The 18379-nt window shown below is 43.9% G+C and overlaps 1 protein-coding gene across 1 annotated transcript; it reads right to left on the bottom strand.

Annotated features, from left to right (window-relative positions):
- Positions 1-493: 493 nt before the first annotated feature.
- Positions 494-17139, bottom strand: ZNF2 (zinc finger protein 2). The gene is made up of 5 exons (XM_044261648.1): positions 16798-17139; positions 7270-7341; positions 5965-6091; positions 3072-3185; positions 494-2554 (listed from the first exon to the last, which is right to left on the bottom strand). Exons 2-5 carry the CDS (start codon positions 7300-7302, stop codon positions 1548-1550), a joined length of 1281 nt encoding a protein of 426 aa, XP_044117583.1. The 5' UTR covers positions 7303-7341; positions 16798-17139; the 3' UTR covers positions 494-1547.
- Between the last annotated feature and the right edge of the window lie 1240 nt (positions 17140-18379).

Here is an 18379-nt window from a genome sequence, read left to right as displayed (position 1 = left end):
TCATTTAGAAAGACTGGTCTAAGCATAATGTGCAAAATGTCAGTAATGTGCAAAATGTAATTCGTGACAGACACTTTTGATGTTACCAAATATTGAGGTGCTTGTTTACTTTTCGGGCCTCTGGTGCTAGGTTCTGGTTTATGAGATGTGGACACAAGTGATGGTCCTTAGAAATAACCTAAAATATCTTCCAGCTTTCTCTTTCATGATACCCTTAGAGGCAACATGTTCTAAAGGATGAAGATGGAGTGAGACGGACTGACTTATAACAGATTTTATGTGAGATGTGAATTTTCAGTTTGGGGGTTACTTATTATGGCACCAAAGCTTAACATACCTCTGTTCAGTAAGGAAGAGGTTAGGGATGCCTGGGTGGCTCAGTCGGTTAAGCCCCTGCCTTTGACTTGGGTCCTGATCCTGTCCTGCATCTGGCTCCTTGCTCAGCAGGGAGCCTGGTTCTCTCTGCCTCTACCTGCTTGTGCATGCACACACACTCTCTCTCTCTCTGACAAATAAATAAAATCTTTTAATTAAAACAAATAAGGAAGAGGGAAGAATTCAATGACTACCACAGTAATGAGAGGCTGACAGGATAAAGGTGCAGTCTACACTGAAAATTCAGAGAAAGGATGTACACTCAACAGATGTTTTAAATAGAGAGAACCTGGTAAGTAGAAAAATCACTAATTCAGATAAATATTTATTGAGCACCTATTATGTGCAAGGCACTGTGTGAGATGCAAAGACACCTAAGTCACGCCTCCAACTGCTTCTAATCTAGTTGAGGAGATGATACCTGTACATAAATTATTAAACCATATAGCATAATGGTTAAGAGAATAGACTTTGAAGGTAGACTTGTATTCAAGGATTAGCTTCACCTTTTACAAGCTGTGTCACTTTGGGCAAATTATTGAATACCTCTAAACTTTAGTCTGCTCATCTGTAAAATGAGGATAGTAATAGTACCTACTTCAACTTCACAGGGTTGGTGAGAGGACCAAACAGTCTACTCTTTGCCAAACTCCCCATTGAGTGCTTACCCCATAGTAAGCGCTCAGTAAGTGCTAGCCAGCAGTAGTAGTAGTAGTAGAAAGGAACCTAGAAGTTGGGACACAAAGAACAAGACCAGGGCCCAAAAAAGCTTCCAGGGAAAGGGATGCAAGCTATAAAAAGAAGTGTCCTGGAAACGACAGTGCTGCTCCAACTTCGCTTTCCCTCCTGCTCGAGCCTCCGGTTATTAAAGTGCAGTGATACTTGGGGCCTCAGACAAGAGACATGTCTGACAATCACCTCCTAATATTTATCCCGTTGTCTAACAAACTTCCGCAAAGTGTCGACCCTTTAGAGTCACATCCTAACTTCTGGCATCCCACAGTTCTAGAACACGGTAAGTAGAGAATGTTTATTCACACTGTGGTAGCAGAGGTGGAAAAGGAGAGGTGTAGCCAGAATAAGTAGAATGCTCAAAGGATGGGTTTGCTTACGATGGGGAAGACCTAGCTTGAGTTTCTACGGAGGTCCTTTGACTAAAGCTTTCACCCAGCTCAGTCTATTCCTTGTTTGGCGTAACGCCGTTGGTGTTGAATAACGGATGACTTAGAACTGAAGACTTTCCCACACACGCTGCATTCAAAGGGTTTCTCTCCTGTATGCACTCGCTGATGTCGCGTGAGCCGACATCTCTGGCTAAAGGCTTTCCCGCATTCGGTGCACTCATACGGCTTGTCTCCGGTGTGGATCTTCTGATGCTGTGTAAGGGATGAACGGTCGAAGAAAGCTTTCCCGCACTCACTGCACTGATAGTGAGGTTCTCCAGTGTGAGCCTTCTGATGTCTGTTCAGGGATGACACGCCATAGAAGGCTTTCCCACACTCGTTACATTCGTAAGGCTTCCTACCGGTGTGGATGAGCTGATGTCGAGTGAGAATACTTTTCTGGCTGAAGGCTTTCCCACACTGATTACATTCATAAGGGCTTTCTCCGGTGTGGATTCTCTGGTGTCGAGTAAGGGATGAGCGGTCAAAGAAGGCTTTTCCACACTCACTGCATTTAAAGGGCTTCTCTCCAGTATGAATTCGCTGATGGACAGTTAGGGACGACCGGTCGAAAAAGGCCTTCCCACATGCATTGCATTCATAGGGGCTCTCCCCTGTGTGAGACATCAGATGTCTACTGAGACTGCTCCTGTGACTGAAGGCCTTCCCACACTCATGACAGTCATAGGGCTTCTCTCCAGTGTGAGTCCTCTGGTGGCGGGTAAGGGATGAGTGGTCAAAAAAGGTCTTCCCACAGTGGCTGCATTCCTGGTCTCTCTCTTTAGTAAGGATTTTCTTGAGAGGGGTAGACCCCGGCTGCAAGCTTTCCTTCTGGGAAAGGGACTTCTTGCAGGTCTGGATGGCAGGCCTCTCCTTCCCTGCTTCCGACTCACGCTCCAGTGCATGAGCGTCAAATTTAGGACACACGGGAACTTCTCCTTGAAGCTTTCCCCTCCCCACTCCTTCTGATTCTTCTCCTTCTGAAGGACCGTGAATCTCGGGCTTAGTCTCCCGGTCTGGAACAGACAGAAAATACAGATGCAGTTTCTCTCCTGGGCTAGGAAATACTACAGTACGACAGCAGAAAGATGAGATGCTATAATAAATCTGAACAGTAGTGTACAGGGACTGCCCCGCTGGCTCCCATAGACAGTTGTTCGTGTTGGGAAAAGACTGAGACTTGAAAAGAGAACAGAACTGACAGTGGACAGCTCAGAAGAGAGAGAAGACTTTCCACTGGGAGCGTGGCCAGGATAATTGGGAGAGTAGGCTAAGTGGTGTGGGGGGGGCGGTGGGCAATAGGTGTGTATGGGCAACATGACAGATCTGAGAGAAAAACAACATTTGGTGGATAAAGAGGAGTAACACTTTCATGTGTGGAGAAAAAAAACGAAAGCTGGTGGGTGACAGAGAATAAACACTAAAGCAAAAGATGTGAATGTGAGAAAAATGTGGTACCCAAGCCTCCTTCCCACACACCCAAATAACAGCCACAAAACAAAAGTCGGCCCTGCCCTGTTCATACACAGTTACCTAGAGAGACGTTCTCTGGACATTCTCTCTCCTCAGATCCATGAAGATCAACTACCCAAGCCTCATCCCCTCTCTTCAACTGAAAAATGACGTCAGGTTGAGGAACTGGAAGTCCTGCTCAGGGAGAAAGAAACAAGCCAGGTATGTGATGGAAATACGCAACTATTCCGAAGCTTAAACCCAACCTCTCACTCTTTCTGACAGAAAATGGAAAGCCAGAGGGCCCACGCTGGGAATGCAGAGTACAAAGTGAAGCAAAAGGATGTGGGAAGCTCACAATGGAGGTCAAGACTGAGGTTCTACAAAGGAACAAGTAGCACTTGGTCAAAAGTAGATAAAATCCATTTGAACTAATGTGTTTATTCTCCCCACTGAAGTGAATGGGATGTCATAGCTTTAGCACTGGTACAATCGTGGAAAAGAGTCCTTGGCTCAGGAAAGATAAGAATGAAAACAGATCATCCTGAGTAAAAAAACATGTAATTTTGTTGGTTGGTTTACCCTTTAGTATTAAGCTTTTATTTACACAAGTGGGTCACATTCATCGTAGGAAAATTAGAGGTAAGTAGAAATAAAAAGAAAGATCACCTTTTGTACTTTGTATTCATTTTTTCTTTCTTTCTATTCATTTTGAAACTGAAAGATACCTATAGATACATTCTGTTAAAAACTGGGTTATGGGGGCGCCTGGGTGGCTCAGTGGGTTGAGCCGCTGCCTTCGGCTCAGGTCATGATCTCAGAGTCCTGGGATCGAGTCCCGCGTCAGGCTCTCTGCTCAGCAGGGAGCCTGCTTCCCTCTCTCTCTCTCTCTGCCTGCCTCTCTGCCTACTTGTGATTTCTCTCTGTCAAATAAATAAATAAAATCTTTAAAAAAAAACTGGGTTATGAAATAATGCTAATTTGTAAATTTTATTTTTTTCACATAATAAAGTGTTACTTTACTTCGACTAGCACAGATCTACATCACCACTTTAATGGCTACACGCTGTTAGTTGTATGGGATAATCTAATTTATTTAATCTCCTGCTCAGACAGCCATTCAGACTGTTTTTACTGTTTCGCTACTAACAAACAATGATGTCACGAACATTTTTATACACTCAGGGCTCCTGATGCTATTATTTGTTTGGGATGAATTTCTACAAGTGAGTCTATCCATTTTTGGTCACTGAAAGAAACAGAATCCATCCTAGAAGCAGTCTTGAAGTCTAAACTTCCCTTACATTGGGGGTCCCCAACTTGTGAAAGAGAAACACCTTCTTATTGAGCCCAAGGATCACCTATCTGGTTAAATTCTTTTTTTTTTTTTTTTCCAATTTATTTATTTTCAGAATGGTTAAATTCTGATCACCTACTACAAATGGGCCACATCCATCACCTTCCTGTTTGGTTTCCTGTTTCTGATCTTAGGAAATCTATTTTCCTCAATATTTCATCCCACCAAAGTCTGTGACAAAGGCTCAGCAGTCTCCCTTAGTGCTCCCTGAACATTCTATCCTGGCTATCCTGTTTTTCCTATTTGTCATACTTAAATTTTTGACTGGCCTCATAGAAAACCTGCAGTGTGAGTCCTCTGATGGCCACCTGTTGCTTGTTTTATACCTATTTCTGAATCTGCACACTCTCTCAGTCTCTTAATTCTGGAAGTTCCTGAGAATTATGTACAGGAACCCAACCTTTACTTCTCATGAATATCTCAAACCAACATTCTTTCTCTTTTTCCTTTTCTTCTTCTTTTTTTAAGGTAGGTTCTACACCCAACATGGGGCTTAAACGCACACCCCCAGATCAAGAGTTCCACGCTCTACAGACTGAGCCAGCTGGGCGGGGGCCTCCAGAACAGTCATTCTTAATTTTCCTTTTGTCAGCCAAGTCTCTCTAACTGCAAAGTGCCTTCTGTGGGCCTCTCTCTAAGCCTGCACTTAAGATAAATATTCAAAATGAAACACACTTCTAGTGACTTACTCTGAGGCACAGGCTTGTATTTCTACACTCATACCTGCCCTCTTTTTAAAGGAAAACACTTGGGGCACTTGGGTGGCTCAGTCAGTTAAGCGACTGCCTTCGATTGAGGTCATGATCCCGGGGGCCTGGGATTGAGCTCTCTGCTCAGTGGGGAGCCTGCTTCTCCATCTCTACCTGCTATTCCCCCTCCTTGTACTCTTTCTCTCATTCTGTCAAATAAATAAATAAAATCTTTGGGGCGCCTGGGTGGCTCAGTGGGTTAAGCCGCTACCTTCGGCTCAGGTCATGATCTCAGGGTTCTGGGATCAAGTCCCGCATTGGGCTCTCTGCTCGGCGGGGAGCCTGCTTCCCTCTCTCTCTCTGCCTGCCTCTCCATCTACTTGTGATTTCTCTCTGTCAAATAAATAAATAAAATCTTAAAAATAAATAAATAAATAAATAAATAAATAAATAAAATCTTAAAAAAAAAAATAAAGGAAAACACTTCTTCCTCCCCTCCTCTGCTTCTCTGAGGAGAAATTTTCTCTCAACAAGATGGCATCCTTAGTCCTCTGGATGGAGCTGAGTAAGTTACCTGACGGATGAGCTGGTGGAGGAACTGGGCATATGTAACTCAGCTTCTTCTGTTTGCTGCCACCCCTACCCCGCCTTTGGAGAGTGGGTCCTCTATACTGTAAGGACAGGCTCCTGAACAAGGGAGGCTGGGGTTGTACAATCTGCCCATGGCTCAGGAAGCCAGTCTGTCCAATTTTGGGGTTCAGGATGAAGAAGCCCACTGTCACTGTACCCCTAAGCCATACCTTCTACTCCTTTATCTTGTCTCTCACTGCTTCAGAAGTCAGGTGGGAGAAGAGGTATCATTTATTGGCCCCTCAACCCCCCATTAACACAGTACCGAGTCTAACTTCTTATGGGAAGCTCTCCTTACCTAATGAGACAATACTCTTATAGTTTTCCAGCATCACCTCCTTGTAGAGGTCCCTCTGAATAGGGACTAGATGTCTCCACTCCTCATCTGTGAAAATCACGGCCACATCCTCGAATGTCACTGATTCCTGGAAACACAATCACATTGCCCCTTACTTAAAACCCTTCTCTTTATATGGACCAGACGAAACAGTCATAAAGATGATAGCCCTGAGGTTGTGGAAGGAGGGTAAGTAAAATTGTTCTGATGAAGCAGGGCTTTGAAGCACTTGGGAGAAAGTGGCATAATTCCCTGAGGCATGAAGTTCTTGGTCATAATTCTTACATTCACAGCCAAGCCTGTAAATTTCAGATAATTTGCAAGAACAGAACAAAGAATGCCTATGTACCCTTCACCCAGCTTCCCCAAATGTTAACATTCTCCACATGTGCTTTATCTTTTTGTCTCTCTCAGTATATACACATTCTCCTCTTTCCTGAACTTCTTGAGAGTAACTTGCAAACATGATGCCTCTTTACTCATATTTTATGAAAACAAGGATATTCTCTAATATAATCACAGTGTAATTATGAAAGTCAAGTAAACACTATTGATATTATACTATAATCTACAACCTTATTTGAATTCTACCAATTATCTGGTTGTTGTTGTTGTTCGTTGTTTTTTTACAAATCCTTAAAATGATGGTGTTGATTAGATTGTCCTTAGGATCCCCTCATTTCACGCAAATGCTTTGTGATTGTGTAAGACAGCATCTTTATCCCCAATCCTAAAACCCCAGATGAGTCTCCAGTGTGCAAGTTCTAAGCTAGAGCATAGAATTCAAGACTCCAGGTCCATAGGCAGGTGTGGGGCAAGCCCCATGTCTCTACCTATACTCATCTCTCTTTGGGACTCTTACCACCTCACTGAGGGGCTCTTCAGCAAATGTCATATCCCCCAGCCTAACCCAACACTTCCTGGAATACTTGGGGTCCACTCTCAAATGGATGCACTGAAGGCAGGTCAGGACAGGAACTGTTCCCTCAAACCATCCAAGCCAACCTGTACCATCATTTTTTAGGCAAAAGCTCTCAGAGCCAAGTCCACAGGGGCCGTGTCCCTGGTGACACACTACTGGGCACATGTTCAAGGCAAGAGAAGGTCACTGAAGGATACCACAAGTCAAATGGGAAAGACGCATTCCCCCCGGAGCCCTTAATTTACCTGGCTCGGTTTGACTGAAGAAGCTCCCGGATAAAGAGAGAAAAGTGGTTACAATCTGGAGACTAACTGAGTATTCCAGACACACAAAGTTCACCTCACCTGGCCTCTGGCAGTTGGAGACACAGCAGCCATTCCCTCCTGTGTGCTCTCCTTGTAGAAAAGGGCAGAGTCCTAACGAGGAAAAGGTATGGGATGAGAAAGACAAGTCTTGGTTTGTAGTTTTCTGACCCATAAAGCAAGAAATCTCCAAACACCAGTGAGTTATATACCCATTCTCTTTCTTAATACCCTACAAACAGGGAAGACAAAGCAAAGCCAGGCTAGGAGCAACCCCACCCTAAACCAGAGTTGGAGCGAAAGGCCACGGATAGTGCTATTCAGGACACAAGGGGGTGCTGGTTTGACCGTGACCCCAGACGTAGAGCTCTGTTCCTGGGAATCAAGAACATATGAAGCTTATACTATATAAGTTCACATTCAATATTGCCCTGACGGTTACCAGGTAAGAAGTCTAAGAAATTTTATAAATGACTATATGGAAAGACATGTCCAGTAAATACCCACAGCCTCATTAAGGGAAAAATACCCCATTTGTAACCCTGTGCTAAAGGAGCCACTGTTGGGCAGCCACATCTTGTTCCACACGACACTGTCTCTCCCTCCTGGAGCCACACTGACGTAGGCCTCAGGTAGTGGACCGAGATGTGATCTAGCTTGGAAAGGGGAACATGAGCTAAGAAATGTCAGCACAACAGGTGAGCGATGAGCTGAAAGGGTATCAGGAGGGACGGAAGTAGCCATGAGGATCAGGGAAGCCAAAGCTACCCGGAAGCAGATTCCGTGAGTGTGTAGGAGGCATGACCCGGGAAGACTAGACACAGGCTGGGGGAAGAAGAGCCTGGTCACCTTAGTGGTGAAACAGTGGAGTAAAGACTTAAGAGTTTTTCACTGGTGTGAAGTCCCTCAATGCATGCAGACCACCCCTGGGCTCCAACTCACATTTAGACCAGCCTCATTTATTCTGGGATTCCTGTAACCTTCTTAGGCTTGGTGTGAATCCTATCGCTAACCCCCTTTCCTTGAGTTAGCTGAGTAGGTCTCAGTTTCCCACAGGCAAGAGTCTAAGACAACACAGTTAAGTCAAGCATTTCTGGAAATCATGAGTGGGACGGGAAGTGCGGTCCGAGGAAGGACGAGGCAAAGGGGGGCGCACTGAGTACTCTCCTGCGGTCAAGGGGATACGGGTACTGATCCTTGTATTCATTCATCCGTCTATCCAACCAACATTTATTCAGCACCAACTATTTATACCAAACACAAAAACTTTAGGACACTGTCTTTGTCCTCTAAAAGCTTATAGCTTAGAATACAGGACAAACCAGTAGCCCCAATAGTGTGTCACTATAGGATGGGTACGTACTATACAGAGATGCCCAAAACAAACTCTCAGAGCCCAGCAGAGGCTTGCCTCATCCAGACAGGAGGCTGTAAGTTCCTTGGCAGAAATGGGATGTAAGGCTTGATTTGGGGGAGGAGGTGGAACATTCTAGTAGGAAAAGTATCAAGTTTTCAAAAATAAGGAGGTGTGTCTTTACATGGAAAAATGAACAACTGGAACTAGTTTAGAATGGCAGAGGTCTAGGCTGTGAGCAGTGCAGTGGGGAAGTAGACAGAGACCAGCCAGATCAAGGACAGCTTTGTATGGTCCCATGCATGGAAGAGGGACCACAGGCACGGAGATCACTGAAGAATTTCAACATGGAAGTATTATCAGATTTGTGTTTTAGAAAGATCATTGCAACTTGTATGATTGTATGAAGAGCCTTGGAACACACATACTCTGGCTCAGCAAATCTTTCCTAGGAGTTTGTCCTAAGGAAGTAAGTGAGAATATCTTTTTTTTTTTTTTTTTAATATTTTATTTATTTAGTTGACAGAGTTCACAAGTAGGCAGAGAGGCAGGCAGAGAGAGAGGAAGGGAAGCAGGCTCCCTGCTGAGCGGAGAGCTATGTGGGGCTCAATGCCAGGATGCCAGGATCACGACCTGAGCTGAAGGCAGAGGCTTTAACCCACTGAGCCACCCAGGCACCCCACAGATAGGTACTATCTTACAGATTAGGAAAGTTAGGGTTAAAAGGGAGAATTTGAGGGAGAACTTGAACCCAAGTCTGTCCATCAGTTTTTAACCTCACTGATATGATTTTTATTTTCATGAAAAAATAGCCACACAGATAACAGACCAATAGACTAGAATAAAAAAATCCCCGGGATGCCTGGGTGGCTCAGTTGGTTAAGCAGCTGCCTTGGGCTCAGGTCAGGATCCCAGCATCCTGGGATCGATTCTCACATCGAGCTCCTTGCTCAGCAGGGAGCCTGCTTCTCCCTCTGCCTCTGCCTGTGCTCATTCTCTCTGACAAATAAATAAATAAAATCTTAAAAAAAAAAATCCCCAACATATCCAAACATGTAGGGAAACTTGATATACAACTGAGCCGGCATTACAAATCATTGAAGAAAAGATTATTAGTGATAAACTGTAAACAACTTAAATGTTCATCAGAAGTACCAATTGTTATTTTATGTGTGAACTTATGTGTATTGGAGTATTCTACATTAAGATGAATGAAGTAGGGACGCCTGGGTGGCTCAGTTGGTTAAGCCGCTGTCTTTGGCTCAGATCATGATCCCGGGGTCCTGGGATCGAGTCCCACATCGGGCTCCTTGCTCAGCGGCGAGCCTGCTTCTCTGCCTCTGCCTGCTGCTCTGCCTGCTTGTGTTCTCTCTCTCTATCTCTGACAAATAAATAAATAAAATCTTAAAAAAAATAAAAAAAAAAGATGAATGAAGTAGAGCTTAGTGTTAATAATAAATCACAAAATGTAATTACTGAGCAAAAAATAAAGTTTTAGAATTACTGTGTAACATCTATATAAAACTTAAAAAACAGGGCACCTGGATGGCTCAATCGGTTAAGCCTCTGACTCTTGATTTTGGCTCAGGTCATGATCTAGGGCCATGATCTCAGGGTCATGAGGTTGATCCCTGCACCAGACTACACACTCATTGGGGAGTCTGCATGACACGTTCTCTGTTTTCCTCTGCCCCTCCTTACCAAGCTCACACTCTTTCTCTCTCTCTCAAATAAATGTATCTTTTAAAAAAAAAAAAAACCAAACTTAAAAACAGGTAAATAGTATCTACAAAAATCTGTGTGGGACAATAAGTACCAAATTATGAGTGATCTCTGGGAAGGGAGGGATATGGAATTGGGACAGATAACCAGGAGAGTTCAACTTTGTCTGTGATGTTTTGTTAAAAAATTTTTTTTAAACAAATTTACAAATACTAAGTGAAGAAAGCACACTTAAAGCTATTTACTTGTGTATGAGCATATGTAAAGAAAAAGGACTGAAAGATTATACACGAAAATGTAAGTGCAATTTGAGTGGTGGCATTTCAAGTGGTTTTATTCTATTTCTTGTAATTCTTTATACCCTGATTTTTGTTTTTATGAGTATGTATTTACTTTGGTGTACAGGGAAAAAAAAAAAAGAGGAAGGAATGTGGGTATATCGAAGAGTTAAAGCAGACCCAAGATAGCTATTCTCAGAAAATTCCATTTGCGAGGCTGGTCCTTGGCTGGGGTCTGGGAACTTCGATTTGGGGAGGTTTCCCTAAGAAAGAAGGGTGGCCCATTATGCCAAACTATTTAAGCAAACAATGTGGTTTATGCTGAATACTTGCTCTCCTGCCAGAGGGTCTGGAATTTTGGTATGTTAGGCAGAGAGTACCTACCTGACTGGCTCTCAATAAAAAAAACTTGGGCTCTGAGCCTCTAATGAGCCTTTGTGAGCTGGAACATCACACACACGTTGTTGCATTTTTATTGCTGGAGAGGATGTGTTTGGTGTGACTCCTCATGGCAGGGAGAGAGCACAAGAAAGCCAGTATTTGGGTTTCTCCAGACTCTGCCTCTCTCATCCCTGATTGACCTAGCTGTGATTCCTTGTCTTAGCCATGAGTGCAAGTATAGGCTGAGCCCCACGTCCTTCCAGCAAATCCCTAAATGAGGGGTGATCTTGGGGACCTCCAACACAGGCAACCATGCCATTCTGGGTAGCTGTAGCAGAATGGGACTAGAGGAGGGCAAGCATGGAGGTGAGAAGACCAGTGAGGAATCTCATAATTAAATAAGGAAAAATGATGAAAAGCTGAATGAAAGTAGTGACAGCAGAAATGGACAAAAGTGGAACTACTGTCAAGACATGAAGAACTGCGGGGCGCCTGGGTGGCTCAGTGGGTTAAGCCGCTGCTTTCGGCTCAGGTCATGATCTCAGGGTCCTGGGATCAAGTCCCACATCGGGCTCTCTGCTCAGCGGGGAGCCTGCTTCCTCCTCTCTCTCTCTGCTTGTCTCTCTGCCTACTTGTATCTCTCTCTGTAAATAAATAAATAAAATCTTAAAAAAAAAAAAAAAAGACATGAAGAACTGGGATGCCTGGGTGGCTCAGTGGGTTAAGTATCTGCTTTCAGCTCAGATCATGATCTCAGGGTCCTGAGATGGAGTCCTGCATTGGGTTCTTTGCTCCTCGGGGAGCCTGCTTTTTCCTCTGTCTGCAGCTCTCCCTGCTTGTGCTCTCTCTGACAAATAAATTTTAAAAAATCTTAAAAAAAAATGCAGAACAGACAACAGATTGACTGTGGAGGCTGAGGGTGATGGGAGAAGCAAGAATGACTTCCAGGTCACTGATCTGAACAATGGTGTTCACAGAGGTACCACTCATATAGATGAGCAACAGAGGAGGAGGAGGTTTGGAGGGAAAGCTACTGGGTACAGTTTGGAGTATTTAGAGTTTGAGCTGTTGCCAAATCTTTGGATTGGAAAAATCAGGTGATTCTGGCTTCCACTGGCCAGGTTATAAAAATTATTATTGCTGAAAGAAACAGTTTGAATTTTGAAAGACCATGAGTTCCATACTCAAAATGAGAAAAAAAATAATATATTTTAAAAATCACTGTAATACAAAGAGGGCAAATACACCTTTAGTGATACAAATAAGTACTTTGGTTTTTTTTTTTTTCTATTAATTGTATGACTATTCACAAAGTATAGATGTATCCTTAGGATATATACTTGTGTACATTCACACAAGCATGAGAAAAGAAATCAAGGGAATGTGGATAAACCAAGTAATCCCAGAATCAGGAACGTCAAACCCCAAACAGACTAATCAGTACTGGGGAGAGGAAGGAGTATGAGCTCGTCTAAAGAGGTAAAGTAATCATGCAGACTTAATCCTTCCTCCTTTAGGAGATGAGCCCACTATCTCGTCTTATTATGAGATACTACTAAGGTACAGTTAAGTTTTCAAAAAGACCAGACCAATATATATTTACCAGACAATGGGTTACTGAGCACTGGCCAAGCAAAACTTTCAAAGGTTATTACCTTGAGGGTGAACACCAGTTTGCAAAAATGTTTAAACCTATGCAAAAGGTGGGGCGCCTGGGTGGCTCAGTGGATTGAGCCTCTACCTTTGGTTCAGGTCATGATCTCCAGGTCCTGGGATTGAGCATCCCTCAGGCTCTCTGCTCAGTGGGGAGCCTGTTTCCCTCCTCTCTCTCTGCCTGCCTCTCTGCCTACTTGTGATCTTTGTCAAATAATAAAATCTTAAAAAAAAAAAAACAAAACTATGCAAAAGGTAAAAACTTAAAAAAAAAAAACCTGGAAAACATGTTTAGTGTAACTACAATTTTTTTTTTTTTTTGGACCCGAGAGATTAGGATTTGAATCTTGTTAGGAGGAGGCAGAGTGATATATACACAAATGGAAACAGCTAAGACAACATCAGTAGCCTGCAAGCTGTGTTGTTTAAGACAGTAATCCTTCCCTTGCTTGTCAAGATTCCTCCATTCCCAGAAGGGTTTTAAAACATTACTCTTGGGGGCATCTGGGTGGCTCAGTGGGTTAAAGCCTCTGCCTTCAGCTCAGGTCCCCAGGTGATCCTGGGGTTCTGGCATTGAGCCCCACATAGCTCTCCGCTCAGCAGGGAGCCTGCTTCCCTTCCTCTCTCTCTGCCTACTTGTGATCTCTGTCAAATAAATAAAATCTTTAAAAAAAGAACTATTAGAAAAAAACAACACATTACTCTTGGGCCCTCGTAAGAAGTCCGAATTAGTATTTTGAGATACAGGAGAGACTGCCAGAAATAAAATTCCAGCTCTGCTTACTACCTGTATGACCTTAGGCAAGTTTCTCAACCTCTGTCTCAGTTCACCCAGTCATCTGTAAAATTAGAAAAATGAAAGTACCTACCTCAGAGCTATTGTGATGCGTAAGTAGAATACAAATAAAGCATATAAAATAATGGGCTACGGGTTAGCATTAGCTACGGGTTATAATCTTAGGAAGGTAGAAAGGATGAAAACATTAATTACAATGTGTTGTTGCTTTTTTAGAATAGGTTTAAGTGTAAGTGTAGGAATCACTTTGGAATCAAAGTATTTGAATATGTTGTTGAAAGCATTTGAGATTTTCGAACAAATCCGCTGAACTACATCTGAGATTGTAGTTGAAACTGCTCAATGTTTAAATCCTTAAAGACAATTTTGTTTATTGGATTATGACTTCATAAAACGAGCACTGAACACCTTACAAATGGTGGTGGGCATAAAAGCTCCCCAGCCATTCAGTAACCTTTTCCACTACAGCCAACACTCCTGAGGTGCTATTATTCGTGGGATCCCTGCCAGGCCTACTTCCCTCCCCTGGCAGTCGCTTCAGTAGCCTCCCAGTGATACCCAGGGCTCCCCAGGTCTACCAAATTCACATGGAGTCACTTAGTTTTCTCTTGTCCAACTGCTGGTTGTCAGAGTATTTCTAGAGAAAAAAAAAACTCTTCAAATTCTTATTCTAGATCTTCAAATGAGCCCTTGCCTAGAAAGCTTTTCCTGTTCGCATCCTTGCCCATTGCATCCTTGCCATTCGATTTTGGAAGAATGCTCACAAGAGTTCCAAAGTCATGTGGTAAAAAGCATTCCACGGGCACGTATTTATTCATGATGAAGGCTTGGGCAAATTACTTAAGCTAAAGGTCGACCTCCAGTTGTTTACTACCTACCTCACAGAGTAGTTATAAACAGTAAATGAGACAGTTAATGTAAAGTGTTTATCTTAGTCTGTTCAATAAATGAAAACTGCTTTCCTTTCGACTGCCCAATACCAACCCATTCATCCACTCATTCACCCTACGAGTCAACAAATACATCCAAGGACCTGCTATGTGCGTGGTAGCATGGGGTGTGAGGACGAAACAGAAATGTTTCTGTCTCTGGGTCTTTCCCTGAGTGTCCTCTGTGTCCTACCTCCTTTTCCACTACTGTTGCTTTTCAGAATCTGGTATCTGCATTACCAGGTCTTGCTTTCTCCACCATCTCCCAGCTCACCAGTAACTTTTTCCCCATATTTTCAAACAGATACAACCCTCATCTCTCTGAAACCTTCTTCACCGAATCCCATGGCCTCTCTTTAGCAAAAGAGTTCTCATTTAGGTTTTCCTTTCATGATCAAAGTTCTTGGTAACACATACTTATCAATTCCATCTCCTCTTTTTTGAATCTTTTTCTTTTCTTGTCACCCCTCACCATCTGAAACTGTACACTTGAAAATGACCAGTGCACCTCTAATTACCATAGTCTTTTTCTCCTTATCTTTATTTCTCTGCAGCTTTTGATTATTCTGACAAGTTCCTGCTTCTTTTCCCCAGTCTTGCCCTGGAAACCTGGCTGCTGCCCAACAACACTTAGTCTTTGTACAATGTTCCTGCTATCCCTCAGAAAGTCCATCCACCTGGCCCTCCATTTTCCACCTCTACAGACATGGTTTCCAGTCTAGTCCCCATGACTCTTCCAAACTCAGCTGGCATTTCCAAGTGACTGCAAATTTTGATTCAGGCATTCTGCCAGCACCTTAAAACATCTTCCCCTATGCAACTCCCCAATTAATCTCTCTCCCTAGCTTGACATTTGTCAGATGTTCTATCATTTTCCCAGATGCCTCCAATTCACTTTTACCTTGCTCTCTTTCCTCCCAAATCTAGTCACCAGGTCCTTCTTCTTCTTCTTCTTCTTTTTTTTAAAATATTTTATTTATTTGACACACAGAGATCACACGTAAGCAGAGAGGCAGGCAGAGAGAGCCGGGGGGAAGCCGGCTCCCCGCCAGGCAGAGAGCCCAACACGGGGCTCGATCCCAGGACCATGGGATCATGGCCCAACCTGAAGTCAGAGGTTTTAATTCACTGAGCCACCCAGGCGCCCCTCACCAGGTCCTTCTGACTCTTCTTCTGCATTGTCATTTTTATCCTTTGCTACCACTGACACCATTAATTTAGGTCTGTAACAACCCACATCAGGATTACCTTGCATTCCCAACTGGCCCCCTGCCACTAGTCCCTTTCTCTCTCTAGTCCGGGATGTGACCTCTAGAATTTCTGTCCCCAAATAGTTTTCTTCCTGACAGTCTTCAGATCAGAACTATACTATCCAGTTGCCCTGTGTTTTGTCCTGATCCTCTGTGTTCTCGTGCCAGTGTCCTTTTCTCCACCCTTGTCTCCCACTACTCCTTGACACTTCACTCCAGTTAAAATCAGCTCCCTCTCAAATCTGCCTAATGCTTTGCTACTTCTTCCCTGTTTTTTACCCCTCACCTCAAATCCTACCTCCTCCATGATAGGCCCTGCCTCATCAAGGCCCTTAGCAACTAAAGAATGATATTAAAGCATTCGTTTTACCATTCATTCCTCTGAACTAAGAAAAGATTGTGCATGATGTTGACAGCTGAAACAGACACATTAGGCATTAAGGTAGCTTTAATTACTGGTTTAATGGATAACCATATATGTCAAGCCAAGTGCTTTAAGGACTGCATCTCAGACTCAATTTGCAAATATCCTTTTTTAAATCACAGATATCTCAGAGATGTAGTTACTTCTAGAATCAAACTTGTCAATAAGCTAAATAATAATCACCGGTTTCAACAATGGATTCCAACCAGCTTAAAAGTTAAACTTCCTTGGTTAATTTTTTTTTAAATGTTCAATGATGTAGTCTAAAAATGATGTATCTATCCTTAAATGAGGGCCTCGTACGGAGGGAGCTAACCGAGACAATCTGAGATGTTTTCTGAGAAAGACGGAGGGGTGGAGCCGGCGTCCCCACAGATTTAGTGTTGATTCCACCCATATTTATTAAACACCCATTATGGGAAGGAGGACGACAGGAGCGGAAGAAGGCTCCAAACTTCCATCCTGAAAGCTGGGATCTAGTGGCATATAGTGGGTGTATGATGAAAAATCACTCCTGACAGTGCCCACACTCGACGGAATACACACACACAGGAGGCGAGGGGCAACTTTCCATCTGCACCTGTCCGAGCGGGGACACACACACACACACACACACTCTGTCTCTCTCTCTCTCTCACTCTCTCTCTCTCTCTGCAGGCTGGCTCTCCCCGCGTCACCCCGTTGAACTCCCATAGCACCTCCCCCAAGTTCTCAGTGTCCCCTTCTCTCGGCCGCTGCGCTCACTCCACATCTCGAAGTCAAACACCCGCAGCCTGAGCTCACCTCCTACACAGAGTGCTGGGTACCCAGGAAGACGGCGCCTCTTCAGGTCTGAAAAGCAATGCGCCTGCGTAAAGGCTCTGACGTCTGTGCTCACAGTGTTCGGCCTCCTCACAGACTCCATTTCCCAGAAGTCTCAGCGGTCGGCGCGCTCCACTATGACGTGTGAAATTTTGCGCAAGCGCACGTTTCTGGGAACGGGGCTGAAGGCTCTCTGGCGGTTTGAATAGAGCGTTCCAGTTGCTGTAGCCAGGTGAGAGAAGATGTATGGGAGAATTGTAAGACCCTGGAAGTTCTGCCTACGTGTGTTGTCACGTCCCTCCAGTCCTCTGATGGAAGGGCCATCCGAAGGAAATGTGATCTTTGGGGGCGGTCCCTAGCCTTGTTTTTCACCGACGGAAGACAGAGAACGAGTCTCCTAGCGCTCCTGGCGCTTGGAAGAGGATTTTCCTGCTTCAGCTTGTCCGCTTTCAGGCATTTTGTTCTGAAATTTGGGAGAAAGGCAGTATTTGGTTCTAGGACAAGGCTGGGCCCGAGGCAGGGTATGTGCACATTTTTGCGCCGGAAGAGGAAAGCCCACGATACACGTCTGTTTAACTGGGCAGTTGGCTGACTGCCGACAGTGTGAGCTCACACCAGCCTGCCTTCTTTGGTACTGCTAGAAGGGCCCTAGTTGGAGACATGTAGGGATTCTCATCGGTGGCTCCATGTCGGAATCACCTGAAGAGCTTTGGACACGTTGTTAGGTGGGGGTCCACTCCGAGGAGAGAGAGTGTACAAAGATCTTCAGGTGATTCTGATGTGCTACTAAAGCTAAGAACCACTGAGCTAGAGCTTCAGAGAACACTGGAGATTGCAAGAATATGATAAAACACTACTTCGGAAACAAGTTTACACTTTCACTCAAAAAACCTGTAATGTCTACCATACGCAAGGCATTGTTACAAATGTAAGTAAGACATAGTTACTGCCTCAGACGAACTCATGGTCTAAAGGAAAAACCAGAAAAAGTTAAAACAATGCAGTATGTTCTATATGTCACACTGGAGACAATAGGGGAGTACAAGCAGGAAGCAATTAACTGTGGCTGAAAATGTTTAAAAAGGCCTGTAACAGTTACAGTCTTATAACCGATCCACTTAAAAAACAAAACACACACACACACACACTTGCTTTGGGGCACCTGGGTGGCTCAGTGGGTTAAAGCCTCTGCCTTAGGCTCAGGTCCTGATCTCAGGGTCCTGGGATCCAGCCCTGCATCAGGCTCGCTGCTCAGCAGGGAGCCTGCTTCCTCCTCTCTCTCTGCCTGTCTCTCTGCCTACTTGTGATCTCTGTCTGTCAAATAAATAAAGTCTTATAAAAAAAAAACCCACTTGCTTTATTAAGAAGAAAGAAAGTGTGTCTTGGTGGCTCAGTTGGTTAAGCTTTGGACTTTTGGTTTGAGCTCAGGTCATGATCTCAGGGATCTCAGGATCCCAAGTTGGGCTCCATACTCAGTGTGTACTCTGCTTGGGATTCTCTTTCTTTACCTCTGCCACCCCCAAATAAATAAATAAAATCTTTTAAACACACACACTGCAATCTA

This window comes from Neovison vison, chromosome 8, assembly GCF_020171115.1.
Source record: "Neovison vison isolate M4711 chromosome 8, ASM_NN_V1, whole genome shotgun sequence".
Lineage (NCBI taxonomy): Eukaryota > Metazoa > Chordata > Mammalia > Carnivora > Mustelidae > Neogale > Neogale vison.
The sequence above is the reverse complement of the archived record's forward strand: the minus strand, read 5'-3'. Positions and strand labels throughout refer to the sequence as shown.

Bases quoted from the DNA above. Each gene is read 5' to 3' on its own strand.
- ZNF2 (XM_044261648.1), bottom strand. From the start codon at position 7,302: ATGGCTGCTGTGTCTCCAACTGCCAGAGGCCAG. The intron at 6,092-7,269 runs GTGAGGTGAACT...TTGTGTTTCCAG, and splicing joins CTCCAACTGCCAGAGGCCAG to GAATCAGTGACATTCGAGGA. The intron at 3,186-5,964 runs GTAAGGAGAGCT...CTCCCTGAGCAG, and splicing joins TAAGAGTATTGTCTCATTAG to GACTTCCAGTTCCTCAACCT.